This window comes from Syngnathus floridae, chromosome 22 (assembly GCF_059516105.1).
Source record: "Syngnathus floridae isolate MCC-2025c chromosome 22, RoL_Sflo_1.0, whole genome shotgun sequence".
Taxonomy (NCBI): Eukaryota; Metazoa; Chordata; class Actinopteri; order Syngnathiformes; family Syngnathidae; genus Syngnathus; species Syngnathus floridae.
The window spans coordinates 4043741-4063434 of record NC_142434.1 but is presented as its reverse complement, the minus strand read 5'-3'; the positions used below and the strand labels follow the sequence as shown (position 1 = coordinate 4063434).

At 46.3% G+C, this 19694-nt stretch overlaps 2 protein-coding genes across 3 annotated transcripts; both read right to left on the bottom strand.

The window, feature by feature from the left end:
* Positions 1 to 1235: 1235 nt before the first annotated feature.
* Positions 1236 to 4327, bottom strand: LOC148379307 (uncharacterized). Of its 2 annotated transcripts, none has more exons than XM_088366298.1 (5): positions 4079 to 4308; positions 3028 to 3306; positions 2487 to 2726; positions 1950 to 2222; positions 1236 to 1753 (listed from the first exon to the last, which is right to left on the bottom strand). In XM_088366298.1, exons 1-5 carry the CDS (start codon positions 4134 to 4136, stop codon positions 1557 to 1559), a joined length of 1047 nt encoding a protein of 348 aa, XP_088222424.1. In that variant the 5' UTR covers positions 4137 to 4308; the 3' UTR covers positions 1236 to 1556. The 2 variants fall into 2 exon arrangements, with proteins under 2 accessions (XP_088222424.1, XP_088222425.1); XM_088366299.1 differs by having other exon boundaries at positions 1499 to 1753; positions 1916 to 2222; positions 4079 to 4327.
* A 6993-nt stretch (positions 4328 to 11320) lies between these two features.
* LOC148379306 (uncharacterized) lies at positions 11321 to 14206 on the bottom strand. Its single transcript, XM_088366300.1, has 5 exons — positions 13998 to 14206; positions 12940 to 13218; positions 12403 to 12639; positions 12039 to 12305; positions 11321 to 11842 (listed from the first exon to the last, which is right to left on the bottom strand). Exons 1-5 carry the CDS (start codon positions 14053 to 14055, stop codon positions 11646 to 11648), a joined length of 1038 nt encoding a protein of 345 aa, XP_088222426.1. The 5' UTR covers positions 14056 to 14206; the 3' UTR covers positions 11321 to 11645.
* Positions 14207 to 19694: the final 5488 nt, after the last annotated feature.

The window sequence follows — 19694 nt, the reverse complement described above, 5'->3', positions numbered from 1 at the left end:
AACACTGCAAGCGAATGAATTGAACTCCAAGTCGGGCGACGCAAACTGTCACTGCCACCTTCTGCTCCCTTTTTGCACCCTCTCAGCAGGGTTCAATGTGACGTGCTGCCATCTTGCGGAAAGTGTGCAACACTGCAAGCGAATGAATTGACTTCCAAGTCGGGCGACGCAAACTGTCACTGCCACATTCTGCTCCCTTTTTGCACCCTCTCAGCAGGGTTCAATGTGACGTGCTGCCATCTTGCGGAAAGTGTGCAACACTGCAAGCGAATGAATTGAACTCCGAGTCGGGCGACGCAAACTGTCACTGCAACCTTCTGCTCCCTTTTTGCACCCTCTCAGCAGGGTTCAATGTGACGTGCTGCCATCTTGCGGAAATTGTGGAACACTGCAGGGTATCCCAAATGCCGCCAGTAGGAACGCGAATGACGGGTGTAAACAAAGCGTTGTGCGATTTTTTTTTTTTCTTGTTGTCTTGTGCTAAAGATGGTGATTACAAACGTCAAAAGGCACGCGAGTTTATACATATCGATCGATCTATTGTTGGATCTCTTTTTTGACGTTGCAAATATCTGTGGATTCTTTTCTAGAAAAACACTTGTTTGTGTCGCATGACTGACACTGCGGATGGAATTATAAAGGCGAGCGCATGTACCCGATATGGAGTCTGTTTTAAAAAAAGAAAGAAAGAAAGAAGAGACACGTTTTGACAATGTCTTCTTATCGCAGTCTTAAATGACACCTAAACACCATGAGGCTGGGATGTTGATCGAAGACAATCTCAATAGACAGTAGCGTACTAGGCCTAAGTGTTTATTAAAAACCAAGACACTTGATTCCTCCAATACTCCTCCTATATATGCGCTTGCGTGCCCACAATCGCGGTCATTGTGCTTTTTCGAGTCGTTTCGTAATGAGTTGGGTTGGATGTGTTTTTGTTAGCATCGATTTCTCCTCCCAAATACATGAGATGGTGATCATTTAGCGCAACAAATATCACTTTTGCACTTGAAGCACAGTTACACATACAAATTGTCGATGATTCTTGTCAATGTTTCAATTGAAATTGACAATAAAGCGGACTTTGACTTTGAATTCTTCCAAAGTGCTATTTGGTCTGTCATATTAGCGAGAGGGAGCTGCAATCATTCTTAGTAAGGCTTTCTTCATGAAAGCAAAGACATTTCTTGCATCTCCGACTTTATTGAAAGCAGGGAAAAAATGACATTCAAAACAAAGATTGACCCTTTATTGAATGGAGGGGGGAAAAATACAGACAATCGAGCAGCAAAAAGCAGCGTTGAGTTCAACCGATCAAAGGAAAAGCAAATCAAACTCCATGAGCTTAATCAATGACTAAATGCGCCAAAACTTACTTACTAACTAAATGCGCCTACAGTGGCAAATGTAAGCTTGCTTAATCGACGACTAAATGCGCCTATGGTGGCAAATCAATGGTAGTAGATAGAATGCATGCATGCAGAGAGACCAATCAATGGCTGGTATGGGCGGGCGCTGGCTGGCTTTTTCTGCCTCCACCTTCAGCTTGCTGTCTTCTAGGCGGCCAGCTGAAGAAGCAGCAGATGCACCAGGGTGACTGTCACCAGCAGAGCAGGTGAGTAGGACAGGCCGCCGCCGCCGGCCGTAGTGGTGAGGTCCTCATTTCCCTTGTTCTTAGTTGCCGGCCTTTCGGTGGTGGTTGGCTTGCTGGTGCCCTTGTCGTCATGGTTTTTCTTCCCGTTGTTAGGGTTTGCTGAATGAGAGAATGGCAATTGGAAAAGGTCAGCTGGCAACGTTTGAACTCGCCGCGCGGTACTGCGATTTGTAAAACAAAAAGTGCTGCTGAATGGGCTAGCTTATTGGTGGGTTTCCACTGCCAATGAAATGCAAAATCAAAGCTTTTCGGCTCTCGTACCAGTGAGTGGATTGTCCTGCAACATCAAACTCACTCAGAATGCTGACAACGAAGGTCACACTCTTGGAGTTGTAGGTGGCCTTGTAGCGTCCCTTGTCGGGTGTTGCCAGGGACAAGAGTTTCAGACCTTCATCCTTAGGTCCTACTTTCTGGCTGCCCGAGGGCAAACTGCCTCCCTCTTTCTCCCATTCGACCTTAGAAGAGTCGGTAACTACTTCTGAGATTCTCAATTTGAAGGGTTTTTCCAGCTCGCCACTGCACGCCACGCTATTTCCGTCTGCTGTGCCGGTGCCAAAGCAGTCGGCCACTGCCAGCACAAGAAAAGCAGATGTACATTCTGGTAACACGGGATGGATTGTGAGTGTACATTTAGCAAAATTGTTTGGTCAGCATTTGGCTAAGGTGCTGTCATGTGCACCCTCTAGTTTTTCTGACTTGCTCTTTTGTGGCTTGCCAGGAGAATCCAAGCCTGCAAATGTGTGCGCGCGCGCGCGTGATTGTGCCTATGTCAAGATACGATGCGCTTTTAAAAAGCTTTCGCGTGGCGAGCGGCTTTCCTGCAACATCAAACCTTGGACGGAAAACTTTTCATTGTTTGTGCCGCCCGTGTACTCTGCATCGTCGTCCAGGTTCTTGATCGTCAGGGTAGCCTCGTTGACTGGACCCTCGTACTTCGGACCGGCCGGAATGACGTCGTTCCCCTTCTTCCAGTTGGCTGCGGCAGTTCCGTCTTTGAGCCCCAACTTGATGCTGCCACCCGGCTTGCCCTTGCATATCGCAGGTGTGCTGGTGTCACCGATGCAGTCCACCACTGCCAGCACAAGAAAAGCAGAATCACTCACTCTGGCCTGTGCGCACGGAGCAAAGACTGTGGCGCTAAGTGGACCCTTTGAAAAGGAGGCCGAGATGTTTTTGGTCACATTTTGGACATTTTTCTCCAACTTTTCAACTCCTGAGCATAAGAGACTTTGCCTGTGTGGAGTGTGTGCGTGTTGTCCCTGTGGGCGTGCCTTCCCCCCCGCCCCGCCCCCCCAACACATTCCTAAAACATGCAAAGGAAACGGTGCGCAAGAAGCTTTCGTGCGGCCAGCGGCTGTCCTGCAACATCTAACCTTTAACCTTGAAGATTTGCGCTGGTGTGAGGTCTTTGGTTTTGTACTCCCCGTCGTCAGGTGTTTCCAGGTTCAGGATCGTCAGAGAACTTGGTGCTGTACTTCCCACTGTGTATTTGGTACTGTCCGTAGTGGTGAGGTCGGCACTTCCCTTCTGCCACTCGCTGACTGCGGTTTGTGAATTGACGTTCAATTTGACCGATCCGCCCTTCTTGCCGTTGCACGGCACTTCTGCGCCATCAGCGTTGCCCGTGCATTCTGGTGTCGTGTCCGCCAGCACTACAAAAGCAGAAGAGGGCAAAGTATCACCCACTCTGGTCTGGTCTGTGTGCAAAGTACACATTTGAGGAAAGAAAGTTTGACGCTATTTTCACTTCTGAATATGAACTTTGCTGCCATTGTAAATTGTTGTCTTTGTTCGACCAAATTTTCTATGGGCGCTTTGAAATGCTGCGTCAAACAAAAACCAAGGAAGGGAAGCTATTCCGACGACGTTTGGTTTGAAAATGCAAAATGTGATGATTATTAGCCTTTTGTTCTTGTCAACAAACAAAATCTATCCGAAATATACCGATTGCAATGAAAGTGGCTAGCAATGTTTTGTTTTCAAGAGGTTTTCTTTGAAATCAAGGTAACGCATTGGAATGGTCTATAGTCCAAAAACGCCATGTTGGGTTGGAAAATGTATCCTGTGACTGACTCCCTGTAGTTGTTTGGACAAACAAGCATCGGAATTCATTCCCAATAGTTTGCAGGAGTGATTTGGATTTATTTTTTTTTTTTTTTAAACATAGGCTTTCCTTGAAATCAAGGGAACACGCTATCTCGATTCAAAACAACGCCGTGTTCTGTTTGAAAATGAAAACTGCATTTCGACTTGTTCACAACCATCCGAATTTCTTCTTTCGAGCGAGTGTATAAGTAAAGTGATGTGGCAGAGGGGAAAAAAGCAAGCAAGGCTTGCGCCAACATGAGCGCCCACTTTTATTCATGCGCCTAAAAGCTTGCGCAAAATGCTCAGCAACGTCGTCATTGAATTCAACGGCCTTACCTTGGCCAAATTGCTCGCTGTACACGAGCACCAAGCACAGCAGCTTGGAGAAGTTCATCTTCTTTCGAGGATGACTAGGAAGGGAGGGAGCGTTCGGACCTGCTGGAGCTGGAGCTGGAGCTGCGTGGAGCGCTGCGAGCAGGCGAATCCACTGAACCAAACGAGCCGAAAGAACTCCCTCCTACAACGCTCTCTCTCGATCGCCGTCATCTTCAGAGGCGCCTTTAAAGTTTGCACATTTGTTGCTCGTTCATTGGCTGCATTTGGGAACTTTATGACGAGTGCGTGCGTGATACACGTCGCACGCAAAAGCAAAAGCGGCCGCGGAACCGTCTAGAAGCCCCTTTGCCTTACGCCACACAGCTGCTTGCTCGTCTCCTTGAAGTCTTTACTTTCGTCTGTCATAACTGCTGCTGCGGTTCCGAGTCACGACGAATCCGAATTCAGAATCCTTTTTATTCTTTTCCGACTCCACCGAGCAGATACAGAGCCGTCTCCTCGACATTCAAGTGGCCCTTATGCCGGTGGTGCCTTTCGTGGCAGTCGTAGAAATCGTCGCTGCCAAAAAGACAGCCGAGGCAGCCATTTTTTAAGGGGGCGGAGGGGGGAGGAAAAAAAAAAAAAAAAAAAAAAGTCACAATGACGAGACGATCGTGGACACACGCAAAGACCATAAAGGAATGGAACGTCACTGAAATATTTCACTCGATGGTGGCGCGGCTTGTTTTACTTTCGTGAGACGTGCACATCGTGAGCCCGAAATCGTTTGGACACGATCGTGGAAGCAACGTGAAGGAATGAGGTCGAAATAGGAAAAGGCCTGCCTAGCTCCAAAAACAGACATGCTCCAACCTCGTTGAATAAAGCAGACATAAGCAGACAAGTATATTCAATAAATAAAAGAAACATAAGCAGACAAGTATATTCAATAAATAAAAGAAACATTTGAAGCCTATCATTATACCTACACAGCAAATCAACAAAGAAGACATAACTAGACATTTTTGACAAGTGGTGATGAGAAAGGGTTTTATAACGTTATGATGATCTGATATCTATATTTCTGAGCACTTTGAAATAACAAATGACTTTTGAGCTATTGCCGAAAGAGCTTCATGACCCTTAAGGAACTGTGTAATGCGTGCCTGATGTTTTTTCTCTGAATCATGGACAGGGAGGGCCAGAGTCGTCTTGACCGTTCGGTACTCGATTGTATCTTCTGTTTTGACTCATGCTAGACGCCACTTTTTGATTGCTACTGAACAGAGGGAAATACGTCGTTTGCCTAACAAAGAAAAGATACGCTTGGAAGGAAGCATGATTCAACTACGAAGAAGCAAAGACACGATGTATCGAAAGAACAGCAATAGATTAATGATGTCACAGCCAAAAGCTAACATCATTTCGTACCAAATGACAAAATTAAAAGAATAAGAATGAGGTACGACGACAGTGTATGTCCAAGATTGGAGAAGAATGTTCACAGGAAGGTCACGTGGAGATAAAACCAGCAGGTGCCAGACAAAATTGAAAGAACGAGGTACGACGACAGTGTATGTCCAAGATTGGAGAAGAATGATGATCGATCGATCGATCGATCGATCAATCAATCAAATGCATCCACCCCGCGATCGACTTGATTAGCCTGAGCTACCAGCAACAGTTCAAAAACCATAAATCCATGTATCACTCACCTTTTTTTATCCATCCATCCATCCATCCATCCATCCATCCATCCATCCATCCATCCATCCATCCATCCATCCATCCATCCATCCATCCAGCCACACAGCCACCCATCCACCCATCCACCCATCCATCCATCCATCCATCCATCCACCCACCCACCCATCCACCCATCCCTGTGCTCGCCCCTCCCCTCCTGTGTGCCCATGATGAGTATGATCATTCCCACCTGCCTCTCGTTACCTGTCGTTACCTGTCCTGTCTGCCCCTCACTGCCCGTCGGATCGTTGCTGCGTGTTCATGTCACGGCGGCTTTTTGGTTCCTGCTCCTGTCATTGGTAATGTCACCCTGTCTTTTTGTTTCACGTCAGTCACCTCGTTCGCTTTCGTTGCGTCACGTCACTTGCCGAGTCTGCTAGTTTGCGTTCTTCCCTTCAACCCTGGTCCAAGCTGCGCTCGGTCCTCCTGCTCCATTTCCACTCCGATCCTGACACCTTCGCTTCCGTCCGGACCCCATTTTCAGTAATGCTGCTCTTGATCCGTACATGCATAGTGTCATGTAACACGGGGGGGGGAAGGTGGTGCCAAATGGTAAAATATGGATTGTTCACAGGAGTAAATTGGCAGAGCTGAAATTCCCAATTTGTCCAAAAGAGGGCGCCAGACCGAAACATGAGCCCAAAAAAGGGGCCAAAACAAGCCCAACTAGTTGAAATGGAAATAAAACAGGAACATGGTGTCGGATTGTGAGTCACGCATGGAAGCACAAATGCGATTTGTACTTTTTGATTTCTTTGCTTGGCTAAAAATGTATTCTGTGACAGCTTAAAGCAATATTGTTAGTCAATTTGATCGAGAGGCCCGCCACTGTGAGAATAGTGGCATAGTGACATCAATTGTTTGGAGAAGCACAAATGTGATTTGTACTTTTTGATTTCTTTGCGTGGCTAAAAATGTATTGTGTAACAGCTTAAAGCAAATTTGTTAGTCAATTTGATCGAGAGGCCCGCCACTGTGAGAATAGTGGCATAGTGACATCGATTGTTTCAAGAAATAGATCAAAGGTTTGGATTTTTATTTCAGAGTTAATTGAAGCGCAACTTTCAAAAGTTCTTCTCATGAAACAGGAAGTGAAGAAAAGGGGCTTTACCAGGGGCTAGCTGTACATTGGTGGAAAGAAATGCGCGGTCAAGGCGGAAACATCTGCTGAAGGACAGCAGGTGTACGAGCAGGGGAACATTGTCCAAAGCCTATACAGCGTGGGGAAATTGTCCAAAGCCTATACAGCGTGGGAAAACTGACCAAATCCTATCAGGCGTGGGAAACTAGGCGGTCTTACCCTATAGAGAGGATATAGGTACCAGACAAGTCCTGCAGGAGCAGCTACGGGGCTTTTCCCCCCAAAGAGCGCTCGTACGTGAAGAAGCCCGAGGGAGTTTCGAGATTTTTTCCAGAGTCCCGGGATCTTTGTGTGAGACGCAGGATCGCTGGTCTGAAATTAACTTGGATTTACTCCCAAAAATTGGACTGGACAACTTTGCGGAAGAAACGAGGCGAGGGGAACCACTTTTCTGTATTTTAGCGAAGGAAGGGAATAGCCATCGGGGGGTCGTCGGTCCCCTCGAGGCCAGCCTGTTTCTCTAAGTTGGATTTTAGAAGTAAGATCGAATTGATCACTCGACTTTGCTTCCACCAAAAATAGCATGCAGCTGGTATCTATCTACTTTTCCCCTCTTTCATGAACTGTGCTTTGCAATCGAATTGTTCTGGGATTGAATGATTTAATGATAACGCGGGTATCAGTGAGTGAAATTGTTCGGTCTCTGGAGTAATTCTCTGGAGATTTGTAATTCATTTAATTCATTTTAATTCAAATAATTCATCAATTTCATTATTTGAAGGGCGCAGGCCCGTTTTCCCTTTTTGACGGGCCGCGTAAAAAGCAACTCCGAACACGTTAGAGAATTAAATAACTTTTGTAAATATTGAAGGGAAGAGTGAATTTTGTTAAAGGTTAATTCGGTTGAAAATTTGACTTCCTCGAAATAAACGACGATGCTTGAATTGGATCATTTGAGTGGGTGAAGGATAAAAGTATTTCGATTGTCCGTTGAGCGCGGCCCGTTTCCCCGTCTGTCGGGCCGCATCAAAAGTTAAACCGGACCCGATCGAAAAATGGACTTTCCTTCCAAATTAATTACTGGGCGAATCTAAATAGACGAAGACATTCTATTCGTTTTAAGAAACTTATTATTATTATTATTATTATTTTTTCTTTTTCAAAAAAGCAATCGAGTGGGGTGAAGCACTCGGACAGTTAAGTGCTAGATCTACATATAAGAAGTTAGAATTAGTCATCGAAAGTGCATTCATTTTCTTCTTCAATGCTATTATTGTCACACTTTTATTCATTCGATTCTCTTTCGAATAAACAAGTTGCTCGGCTCGCTGCATGAGCGACCAAGTGGAACGGACCCGTCTCAACATTTACTTCGGCAAAACTAGTGCTTGGGTGCGCCATACAAACGAATCCCTGAGGTCTTAACAAAGACATCTAAAAACATCCGTAACATCATAAGAACTTCAAACAGTAGCGGGGAGCCATCAATACGATGCGGTCACTTCCAAGTCTTGCCTCGAATTGAGTTACTCGGCTCACGCTTCGGGTGACTTGAGCGGGATTGGCGTTGTGCAGAAATTGGATCGATTCCGGTGGAGTTAATGTAACTCGGGTGGTTAGATTAGGGACGAATCTCCGAACCCGGCTAAGGCAAGCCCGTTCGTTACTGGGGAGCCGGGGGCACCTTATAGAAAGAGGCGCGTTTGACAATAGTCAACAAAACAACCAGGGTCGTTCGTCGTCAAACACCTTCACCCCTCCGATTTCCTTCCAAATTTGACAAAAAGGCGGAATGCGAAAGCTTCCACCGTTTGAAGTTCTTGATTGATTTGACACGGAATGACCTTCCTCGCTACTAACGGGGTCCCCTTAGGGTCATCTTGTGTTTCGACTCAACGTCACGCGGCTGCTACATTAGGCGACGCGTGACGTTGAGTCAAAACACGAGATGACCCTGAGCCTAACCCACCTATCGAAAATGTCGAGTTGCGTATGTTTTCTTTATTGCTTCGGTGTGTAGCTATAATGATAGGCTTCAACGGTTTCTTTTATCGATTGTGAACATACTTCTCTGCTCTTCTTTGCTTTATTCAATGAGCTTTGAGCACGTCTGTTTTCGGAGCTAGGCAGGACTTTTTGTATTTCGACCCCATTCCTTCAACGGAATGACCTTCCTCGCTACTAACGAGGTCCCGCTGCCCCTTGGCGACACCCCGGGGGCAGCGGCCAACCGGAAAGAAACCCCCCCCCCCCCGCCCCCCCACCACCACCACAAGCCAGAAGGCGGGACGAAAAACCTCCGCTTTGACCAAAGCCGAGTCCACTCTCGTCCCTCAGTACAGAGGCAAGCGCCAAGACCCTTATTTCGAAATGAACTGTCGAAGGAGGCCGAAGACCTGATGGGAAGGGCCTTTAGCAGCAGGCTGGTGAATCTCCAGGGAGTGACGGAGAGCGACATCGAGATCAAGTCCTCTGTCATCGTCACAAACCGGTGATTGGCATTCGAATGTATGAGATGGGTAAGAAGGGATGATTTTTTTTTTTTTTTTTTTGGGTCAAATGTGTGTACAAACACTTGCACAGTGTGTACAAACACGTTATAAGGAGGCAAAGGTTACGGATAAACTACTGATTTTTTTTTTTTCCTCTCGTCAGGCCATGCCATCGCTTTGAGTGCGTAAACGTTTTTTTTTTTGTCGTTTTTATGCTGGTGTGTTGAAGTTCTACTTTTCCACGTGATGTTTGTCTGTATTGCTAAGTAGAGAGGATTCCAATGCTTCCCCCCCCCCCCCCTTTGTGTCTGGCACTTTACAGAAACCTCTGTTTGTCACACTGAACGTTGACCTTGTCTCTTGTCCCAGAAGCTGTTTGTTTGACGTGGTTGTTTTCTAATAAACGGGTGGAAATCCACCTCGACTGCATTTTCAATTCTTGCGGTGGATCAATTCAAGTGTGTGTGCATTTGAACACATTTCCTCCTTGCCCGAAATACGACGTCGATTTGTTTGATTTCCAATTCAAGTGGTTATTCATGGAAACAACAATTCTGCTGAATGAAAACATCAGCGACTCCCGGAATGAATGCAAGTCGAAGTCGAAGTCTGGCCCCTTTGACACGTTCTCAATAGGGTTGAGTGTAACGTGCTGCCATCTTGCGGAAAGTGTGCAACACTGCAAGCGAATGAATTGAACTCCAAGTCGGGCGACGCAAACTGTCACTGCCACCTTCTGCTCCCTTTTTGCACCCTCTCAGCAGGGTTCAATGTGACGTGCTGCCATCTTGCGGAAAGTGTGCAACACTGCAAGCGAATGAATTGACTTCCAAGTCGGGCGACGCAAACTGTCACTGCCACATTCTGCTCCCTTTTTGCACCCTCTCAGCAGGGTTCAATGTGACGTGCTGCCATCTTGCGGAAAGTGTGCAACACTGCAAGCGAATGAATTGAACTCCGAGTCGGGCGACGCAAACTGTCACTGCAACCTTCTGCTCCCTTTTTGCACCCTCTCAGCAGGGTTCAATGTGACGTGCTGCCATCTTGCGGAAATTGTGGAACACTGCAGGGTATCCCAAATGCCGCCAGTAGGAACGCGAATGACGGGTGTAAACAAAGCGTTGTGCGATTTTTTTTTTTTCTTGTTGTCTTGTGCTAAAGATGGTGATTACAAACGTCAAAAGGCACGCGAGTTTATACATATCGATCGATCTATTGTTGGATCTCTTTTTTGACGTTGCAAATATCTGTGGATTCTTTTCTAGAAAAACACTTGTTTGTGTCGCATGACTGACACTGCGGATGGAATTATAAAGGCGAGCGCATGTACCCGATATGGAGTCTGTTTTAAAAAAAGAAAGAAAGAAAGAAGAGACACGTTTTGACAATGTCTTCTTATCGCAGTCTTAAATGACACCTAAACACCATGAGGCTGGGATGTTGATCGAAGACAATCTCAATAGACAGTAGCGTACTAGGCCTAAGTGTTTATTAAAAACCAAGACACTTGATTCCTCCAATACTCCTCCTATATATGCGCTTGCGTGCCCACAATCGCGGTCATTGTGCTTTTTCGAGTCGTTTCGTAATGAGTTGGGTTGGATGTGTTTTTGTTAGCATCGATTTCTCCTCCCAAATACATGAGATGGTGATCATTTAGCGCAACAAATATCACTTTTGCACTTGAAGCACAGTTACACATACAAATTGTCGATGATTCTTGTCAATGTTTCAATTGAAATTGACAATAAAGCGGACTTTGACTTTGAATTCTTCCAAAGTGCTATTTGGTCTGTCATATTAGCGAGAGGGAGCTGCAATCATTCTTAGTAAGGCTTTCTTCATGAAAGCAAAGACATTTCTTGCATCTCCCAATTTCCTTCAGCCTTTTTCCTCTTCATTTGACGACTTTATTGAAAGCAGGGAAAAAATGACATTCAAAACAAAGATTGACCCTTTATTGAATGGAGGGGGGAAAAATACAGACAATCGAGCAGCAAAAAGCAGCGTTGAGTTCAACCGATCAAAGGAAAAGCAAATCAAACTCCATGAGCTTAATCAATGACTAAATGCGCCAAAACTTACTTACTAACTAAATGCGCCTACAGTGGCAAATGTAAGCTTGCTTAATCGACGACTAAATGCGCCTATGGTGGCAAATCAATGGTAGTAGATAGAATGCATGCATGCAGAGAGACCAATCAATGGCTGGTATGGGCGGGCGCTGGCTGGCTGGCTTTTTCTGCCTCCACCTTCAGCTTGCTGTCTTCTAGGCGGCCAGCTGAAGAAGCAGCAGATGCACCAGGGTGACTGTCACCAGCAGAGCAGGTGAGTAGGACAGGCCGCCGCCGCCGGCCGTAGTGGTGAGGTCCTCATTTCCCTTGTTCTTAGTTGCCGGCCTTTCGGTGGTGGTTGGCTTGCTGGTGCCCTTGTCGTCATGGTTTTTCTTCCCGTTGTTAGGGTTTGCTGAATGAGAGAATGGCAATTGGAAAAGGTCAGCTGGCAACGTTTGAACTCGCCGCGCGGTACTGCGATTTGTAAAACAAAAAGTGCTGCTGAATGGGCTAGCTTATTGGTGGGTTTCCACTGCCAATGAAATGCAAAATCAAAGCTTTTCGGCTCTCGTACCAGTGAGTGGATTGTCCTGCAACATCAAACTCACCCGGAATGCTGACAACGAAGGACTTTGTTTCTTTGTTAGCACCAGTACCGTAGGCCGCCGTGTAGGTTCCCTGGTCGGTTGGTACCAGGTTCACGATCATCAGCTCAACGTCCTTTGTTCCGCTTTTGACGTATCTGTCACCGGATAGAAGCTGGTTGTCCTTCGTCCAGGTGACCGTCGAGGAAACTGTGCCTACGACTTCCAATACGAGGTCTCTGCTCAGCTTGCCCTCGCAACTGGTAGTGCTGCTCTTGCAGACTGGCGCCACTGCCAGCACAAGAAAAGCACAAGTGATCAAATGGGAAAGAAATGGTGCGCAAGAAGAAGCTTTCGCGTGGCGAGCGGCTTTCCTGCAACATCAAACCTTGGATGGAAAACTTTTCATTTGTGCCGCCCGTGTACTCTGCATCGTCGTCCAGGTTCTTGATCGTCAGGGTAGCCTCGTCGACTGGACCCTCGTACTTCTCACCGGCCAGAACGGGGTCGTTCCCCTTCTTCCAGTTGGCTGTGGCAGTTCCGTCTTTGAGCCCCAACTTGATGCTGCCACCCTTCTTGCCCTTGCATATCGCAGGTGTGCTGGTGTCACCGATGCAGTCCACCACTGCCAGCACAAGAAAAGCAGAATCACTCACTCTGGCCTGTGCGCACGGAGCAAAGACTGTGGCGCTAAGTGGACCCTTTGAAAAGGAGGCCGAGATGTTTTTGGTCACATTTTGGACATTTTTCTCCAACTTTTCAACTCCTGAGCATAAGAGACTTTGCCTGTGTGGAGTGTGTGCGTGTTGTCCCTGTGGGCGTGCCTTCCCCCCCGCCCCGCCCCCCAACACATTCCTAAAACATGCAAAGGAAACGGTGCGCAAGAAGCTTTCGTGCGGCCAGCGGCTGTCCTGCAACATCTAACCTTTGACATTGAAGCTTTGCTCTGGTGAGAGGGTTTTGGTTTTGTACTCCCCGTCGTCAGGTGTTTCCAGGTTCAGGATCGTCAGAGAACTTGGTGCTGTACTTCCCACTGTGTATTTGGCAGCGTTCGTAGTGGTGAGGTCGGCACTTCCCTTCTGCCACTGGCTGACTGCGGTTTGTGAATTGACGTTCAATTTGACCGATCCGCCCTTCTTGCCGTTGCACGGCACTTCTGCGCCATCAGCGTTGCCCGTGCATTCTGGTGTCGTGTCCGCCAGCACTACAAAAGCAGAAGAGGGCAAAGTATCACCCACTCTGGTCTGGTCTGTGTGCAAAGTACACATTTGAGGAAAGAAAGTTTGACGCTATTTTCACTTCTGAATATGAACTTTGCTGCCATTGTAAATTGTTGTCTTTGTTCGAGCAAATTGAATGTTTTCTATGGGCGCTTTGAAATGCTGCGTCAAACAAAAACCAAGGAAGGGAAGCTATTCCGACGACGTTTGGTTTGAAAATGCAAAATGTGATGATTATTAGCCTTTTGTTCTTGTCAACAAACAAAATCTATCCGAAATATACCGATTGCAATGAAAGTGGCTAGCAATGTTTTGTTTTCAAGAGGTTTTCTTTGAAATCAAGGTAACGCATTGGAATGGTCTATAGTCCAAAAACGCCATGTTGGGTTGGAAAATGTATCCTGTGACTGACTCCCTGTAGTTGTTTGGACAAACAAGCATCGGAATTCATTCCCAATAGTTTGCAGGAGTGATTTGGATTTATTATTTTTTTTTTTTAAACATAGGCTTTCCTTGAAATCAAGGGAACACGCTATCTCGATTCAAAACAACGCCGTGTTCTGTTTGAAAATGAAAACTGCATTTCGACTTGTTCACAACCATCCGAATTTCTTCTTTCGAGCGAGTGTATAAGTAAAGTGATGTGGCAGAGGGGAAAAAAGCAAGCAAGGCTTGCGCCAACATGAGCGCCCACTTTTATTCATGCGCCTAAAAGCTTGCGCAAAATGCTCAGCAACGTCGTCATTGAATTCAACGGCCTTACCTTGGCCAAATTGCTCGCTGTACACGAGCACCAAGCACAGCAGCTTGGAGAAGTTCATCTTCTTTCGAGGATGACTAGGAAGGGAGGGAGCGTTCGGACCTGCTGGAGCTGGAGCTGGAGCTGCGTGGAGCGCTGCGAGCAGGCGAATCCACTGAACCAAACGAGCCGAAAGAACTCCCTCCTACAACGCTCTCTCTCGATCGCCGTCATCTTCAGAGGCGCCTTTAAAGTTTGCACATTTGTTGCTCGTTCATTGGCTGCATTTGGGAACTTTATGACGAGTGCGTGCGTGATACACGTCGCACGCAAAAGCAAAAGCGGCCGCGGAACCGTCTAGAAGCCCCTTTGCCTTACGCCACACAGCTGCTTGCTCGTCTCCTTGAAGTCTTTACTTTCGTCTGTCATAACTGCTGCTGCGGTTCCGAGTCACGACGAATCCGAATTCAGAATCCTTTTTATTCTTTTCCGACTCCACCGAGCAGATACAGAGCCGTCTCCTCGACATTCAAGTGGCCCTTATGCCGGTGGTGCCTTTCGTGGCAGTCGTAGAAATCGTCGCTGCCAAAAAGACAGCCGAGGCAGCCATTTTTTAAGGGGGCGGAGGGGGGAGGAAAAAAAAAAAAAAAAAAAAAAGTCACAATGACGAGACGATCGTGGACACACGCAAAGACCATAAAGGAATGGAACGTCACTGAAATATTTCACTCGATGGTGGCGCGGCTTGTTTTACTTTCGTGAGACGTGCACATCGTGAGCCCGAAATCGTTTGGACACGATCGTGGAAGCAACGTGAAGGAATGAGGTCGAAATAGGAAAAGGCCTGCCTAGCTCCAAAAACAGACATGCTCCAACCTCGTTGAATAAAGCAGACATAAGCAGACAAGTATATTCAATAAATAAAAGAAACATAAGCAGACAAGTATATTCAATAAATAAAAGAAACATTTGAAGCCTATCATTATACCTACACAGCAAATCAACAAAGAAGACATAACTAGACATTTTTGACAAGTGGTGATGAGAAAGGGTTTTATAACGTTATGATGATCTGATATCTATATTTCTGAGCACTTTGAAATAACAAATGACTTTTGAGCTATTGCCGAAAGAGCTTCATGACCCTTAAGGAACTGTGTAATGCGTGCCTGATGTTTTTTCTCTGAATCATGGACAGGGAGGGCCAGAGTCGTCTTGACCGTTCGGTACTCGATTGTATCTTCTGTTTTGACTCATGCTAGACGCCACTTTTTGATTGCTACTGAACAGAGGGAAATACGTCGTTTGCCTAACAAAGAAAAGATACGCTTGGAAGGAAGCATGATTCAACTACGAAGAAGCAAAGACACGATGTATCGAAAGAACAGCAATAGATTAATGATGTCACAGCCAAAAGCTAACATCATTTCGTACCAAATGACAAAATTAAAAGAATAAGAATGAGGTACGACGACAGTGTATGTCCAAGATTGGAGAAGAATGTTCACAGGAAGGTCACGTGGAGATAAAACCAGCAGGTGCCAGACAAAATTGAAAGAACGAGGTACGACGACAGTGTATGTCCAAGATTGGAGAAGAATGATGATCGATCGATCGATCGATCGATCAATCAATCAAATGCATCCACCCCGCGATCGACTTGATTAGCCTGAGCTACCAGCAACAGTTCAAAAACCATAAATCCATGTATCACTCACCTTTTTTTATCCATCCATCCATCCATCCATCCATCCATCCATCCATCCATCCATCCATCCATCCATCCATCCATCCATCCATCCATCCATCCATCCATCCATCCAGCCACACAGCCACCCATCCACCCATCCACCCATCCACCCATCCATCCATCCATCCATCCATCCACCCACCCACCCATCCACCCATCCCTGTGCTCGCCCCTCCCCTCCTGTGTGCCCATGATGAGTATGATCATTCCCACCTGCCTCTCGTTACCTGTCGTTACCTGTCCTGTCTGCCCCTCACTCCCCGTCGGATCGTTGCTGCGTGTTCATGTCACGGCGGCTTTTTGGTTCCTGCTCCTGTCATTGGTAATGTCACCCTGTCTTTTTGTTTCACGTCAGTCACCTCGTTCGCTTTCGTTGCGTCACGTCACTTGCCGAGTCTGCTAGTTTGCGTTCTTCCCTTCAACCCTGGTCCAAGCTGCGCTCGGTCCTCCTGCTCCATTTCCACTCCGATCCTGACACCTTCGCTTCCGTCCGGACCCCATTTTCAGTAATGCTGCTCTTGATCCGTACATGCATAGTGTCATGTAACACGGGGGGGGGAAGGTGGTGCCAAATGGTAAAATATGGATTGTTCACAGGAGTAAATTGGCAGAGCTGAAATTCCCAATTTGTCCAAAAGAGGGCGCCAGACCGAAACATGAGCCCAAAAAAGGGGCCAAAACAAGCCCAACTAGTTGAAATGGAAATAAAACAGGAACATGGTGTCGGATTGTGAGTCACGCATGGAAGCACAAATGCGATTTGTACTTTTTGATTTCTTTGCTTGGCTAAAAATGTATTCTGTGACAGCTTAAAGCAATATTGTTAGTCAATTTGATCGAGAGGCCCGCCACTGTGAGAATAGTGGCATAGTGACATCAATTGTTTGGAGAAGCACAAATGTGATTTGTACTTTTTGATTTCTTTGCGTGGCTAAAAATGTATTGTGTAACAGCTTAAAGCAAATTTGTTAGTCAATTTGATCGAGAGGCCCGCCACTGTGAGAATAGTGGCATAGTGACATCGATTGTTTCAAGAAATAGATCAAAGGTTTGGATTTTTATTTCAGAGTTAATTGAAGCGCAACTTTCAAAAGTTCTTCTCATGAAACAGGAAGTGAAGAAAAGGGGCTTTACCAGGGGCTAGCTGTACATTGGTGGAAAGAAATGCGCGGTCAAGGCGGAAACATCTGCTGAAGGACAGCAGGTGTACGAGCAGGGGAACATTGTCCAAAGCCTATACAGCGTGGGGAAATTGTCCAAAGCCTATACAGCGTGGGAAAACTGACCAAATCCTATCAGGCGTGGGAAACTAGGCGGTCTTACCCTATAGAGAGGATATAGGTACCAGACAAGTCCTGCAGGAGCAGCTACGGGGCTTTTCCCCCCAAAGAGCGCTCGTACGTGAAGAAGCCCGAGGGAGTTTCGAGATTTTTTCCAGAGTCCCGGGATCTTTGTGTGAGACGCAGGATCGCTGGTCTGAAATTAACTTGGATTTACTCCCAAAAATTGGACTGGACAACTTTGCGGAAGAAACGAGGCGAGGGGAACCACTTTTCTGTATTTTAGCGAAGGAAGGGAATAGCCATCGGGGGGTCGTCGGTCCCCTCGAGGCCAGCCTGTTTCTCTAAGTTGGATTTTAGAAGTAAGATCGAATTGATCACTCGACTTTGCTTCCACCAAAAATAGCATGCAGCTGGTATCTATCTACTTTTCCCCTCTTTCATGAACTGTGCTTTGCAATCGAATTGTTCTGGGATTGAATGATTTAATGATAACGCGGGTATCAGTGAGTGAAATTGTTCGGTCTCTGGAGTAATTCTCTGGAGATTTGTAATTCATTTAATTCATTTTAATTCAAATAATTCATCAATTTCATTATTTGAAGGGCGCAGGCCCGTTTTCCCTTTTTGACGGGCCGCGTAAAAAGCAACTCCGAACACGTTAGAGAATTAAATAACTTTTGTAAATATTGAAGGGAAGAGTGAATTTTGTTAAAGGTTAATTCGGTTGAAAATTTGACTTCCTCGAAATAAACGACGATGCTTGAATTGGATCATTTGAGTGGGTGAAGGATAAAAGTATTTCGATTGTCCGTTGAGCGCGGCCCGTTTCCCCGTCTGTCGGGCCGCATCAAAAGTTAAACCGGACCCGATCGAAAAATGGACTTTCCTTCCAAATTAATTACTGGGCGAATCTAAATAGACGAAGACATTCTATTCGTTTTAAGAAACTTATTATTATTATTATTATTATTTTTTCTTTTTCAAAAAAGCAATCGAGTGGGGTGAAGCACTCGGACAGTTAAGTGCTAGATCTACATATAAGAAGTTAGAATTAGTCATCGAAAGTGCATTCATTTTCTTCTTCAATGCTATTATTGTCACACTTTTATTCATTCGATTCTCTTCCGAATAAACAAGTTGCTCGGCTCGCTGCATGAGCGACCAAGTGGAACGGACCCGTCTCAACATTTACTTCGGCAAAACTAGTGCTTGGGTGCGCCATACAAACGAATCCCTGAGGTCTTAACAAAGACATCTAAAAACATCCGTAACATCATAAGAACTTCAAACAGTAGCGGGGAGCCATCAATACGATGCGGTCACTTCCAAGTCTTGCCTCGAATTGAGTTACTCGGCTCGCGCTTCGTCGGGTGACTTGAGCGGGATTGGCGTTGTGCAGAAATTGGATCGATTCCGGTGGAGTTAATGTAACTCGGGTGGTTAGATTAGGGACGAATCTCCGAACCCGGCTAAGGCAAGCCCGTTCGTTACTGGGGAGCCGGGGGCACCTTATAGAAAGAGGCGCGTTTGACAATAGTCAACAAAACAACCAGGGTCGTTCGTCGTCAAACACCTTCACCCCTCCGATTTCCTTCCAAATTTGACAAAAAGGCGGAATGCGAAAGCTTCCACCGTTTGAAGTTCTTGATTGATTTGACACGGAATGACCTTCCTCGCTACTAACGGGGTCCCCTTAGGGTCATCTTGTGTTTCGACTCAACGTCACGCGGCTGCTACATTAGGCGACGCGTGACGTTGAGTCAAAACACGAGATGACCCTGAGCCTAACCCACCTATCGAAAATGTCGAGTTGCGTATGTTTTCTTTATTGCTTCGGTGTGTAGCTATAATGATAGGCTTCAACGGTTTCTTTTATCGATTGTGAACATACTTCTCTGCTCTTCTTTGCTTTATTCAATGAGCTTTGAGCACATCTGTTTTCGGAGCTAGGCAGGACTTTTTGTATTTCGACCCCATTCCTTCAACGGAATGACCTTCCTCGCTACTAACGAGGTCCCGCTGCCCCTTGGCGACACCCCGGGGGCAGCGGCCGGCCAACCGGAAAGAAACCGCCCCCCCCCCCCCCCACCACAAGCCAGAAGGCGGGACGAAAAACCTCCGCTTTGACCAAAGCCGAGTCCACTCTCGTCCCTCAGTACAGAGGCAAGCGCCAAGACCCTTATTTCGAAATGAACTGTCGAAGGAGGCCGAAGACCTGATGGGAAGGGCCTTTAGCAGCAGGCTGGTGAATCTCCAGGGAGTGACGGAGAGCGACATCGAGATCAAGTCCTCTGTCATCGTCACAAACCGGTGATTGGCATTCGAATGTATGAGATGGGTAAGAAGGGATGATTTTTTTTTTTTTTTTTTTGGGTCAAATGTGTGTACAAACACTTGCACAGTGTGTACAAACACGTTATAAGGAGGCAAAGGTTACGGATAAACTACTGATTTTTTTTTTTCCTCTCGTCAGGCCATGCCATCGCTTTGAGTGCGTAAACGTTTTTTTTGTCGTTTTTATGTTGGTGTGTTGAAATTCTACTTTTCCATGTGATGTTTGTCTGTATTGCTAAGTAGAGAGGATTCCAAGCTTTCCCCCCCTTTGTGTTTGGCACTTTACAGAAACCTCTGTTTGTCACACTGAACGTTGACCTTGTCTCTTGTCCCAGATGCTGTTTGTTTGACGTG

Bases quoted from the DNA above. Each gene is read 5' to 3' on its own strand.
- LOC148379307 (XM_088366298.1), bottom strand. From the start codon at position 4,136: ATGAACTTCTCCAAGCTGCTGTGCTTGGTGCTCGTGTACAGCGAGCAA. The intron at 3,307-4,078 runs GTAAGGCCGTTG...CTGCTTTTGTAG, and splicing joins CAGCGAGCAATTTGGCCAAG to TGCTGGCGGACACGACACCA. The intron at 1,754-1,949 runs GTGAGTTTGATG...TCTCTCATTCAG, and splicing joins CTTCGTTGTCAGCATTCTGA to CAAACCCTAACAACGGGAAG.
- LOC148379306 (XM_088366300.1), bottom strand. From the start codon at position 14,055: ATGAACTTCTCCAAGCTGCTGTGCTTGGTGCTCGTGTACAGCGAGCAA. The intron at 13,219-13,997 runs GTAAGGCCGTTG...CTGCTTTTGTAG, and splicing joins CAGCGAGCAATTTGGCCAAG to TGCTGGCGGACACGACACCA. The intron at 12,306-12,402 runs GTTTGATGTTGC...TTGTGCTGGCAG, and splicing joins TGAAAAGTTTTCCATCCAAG to TGGCGCCAGTCTGCAAGAGC.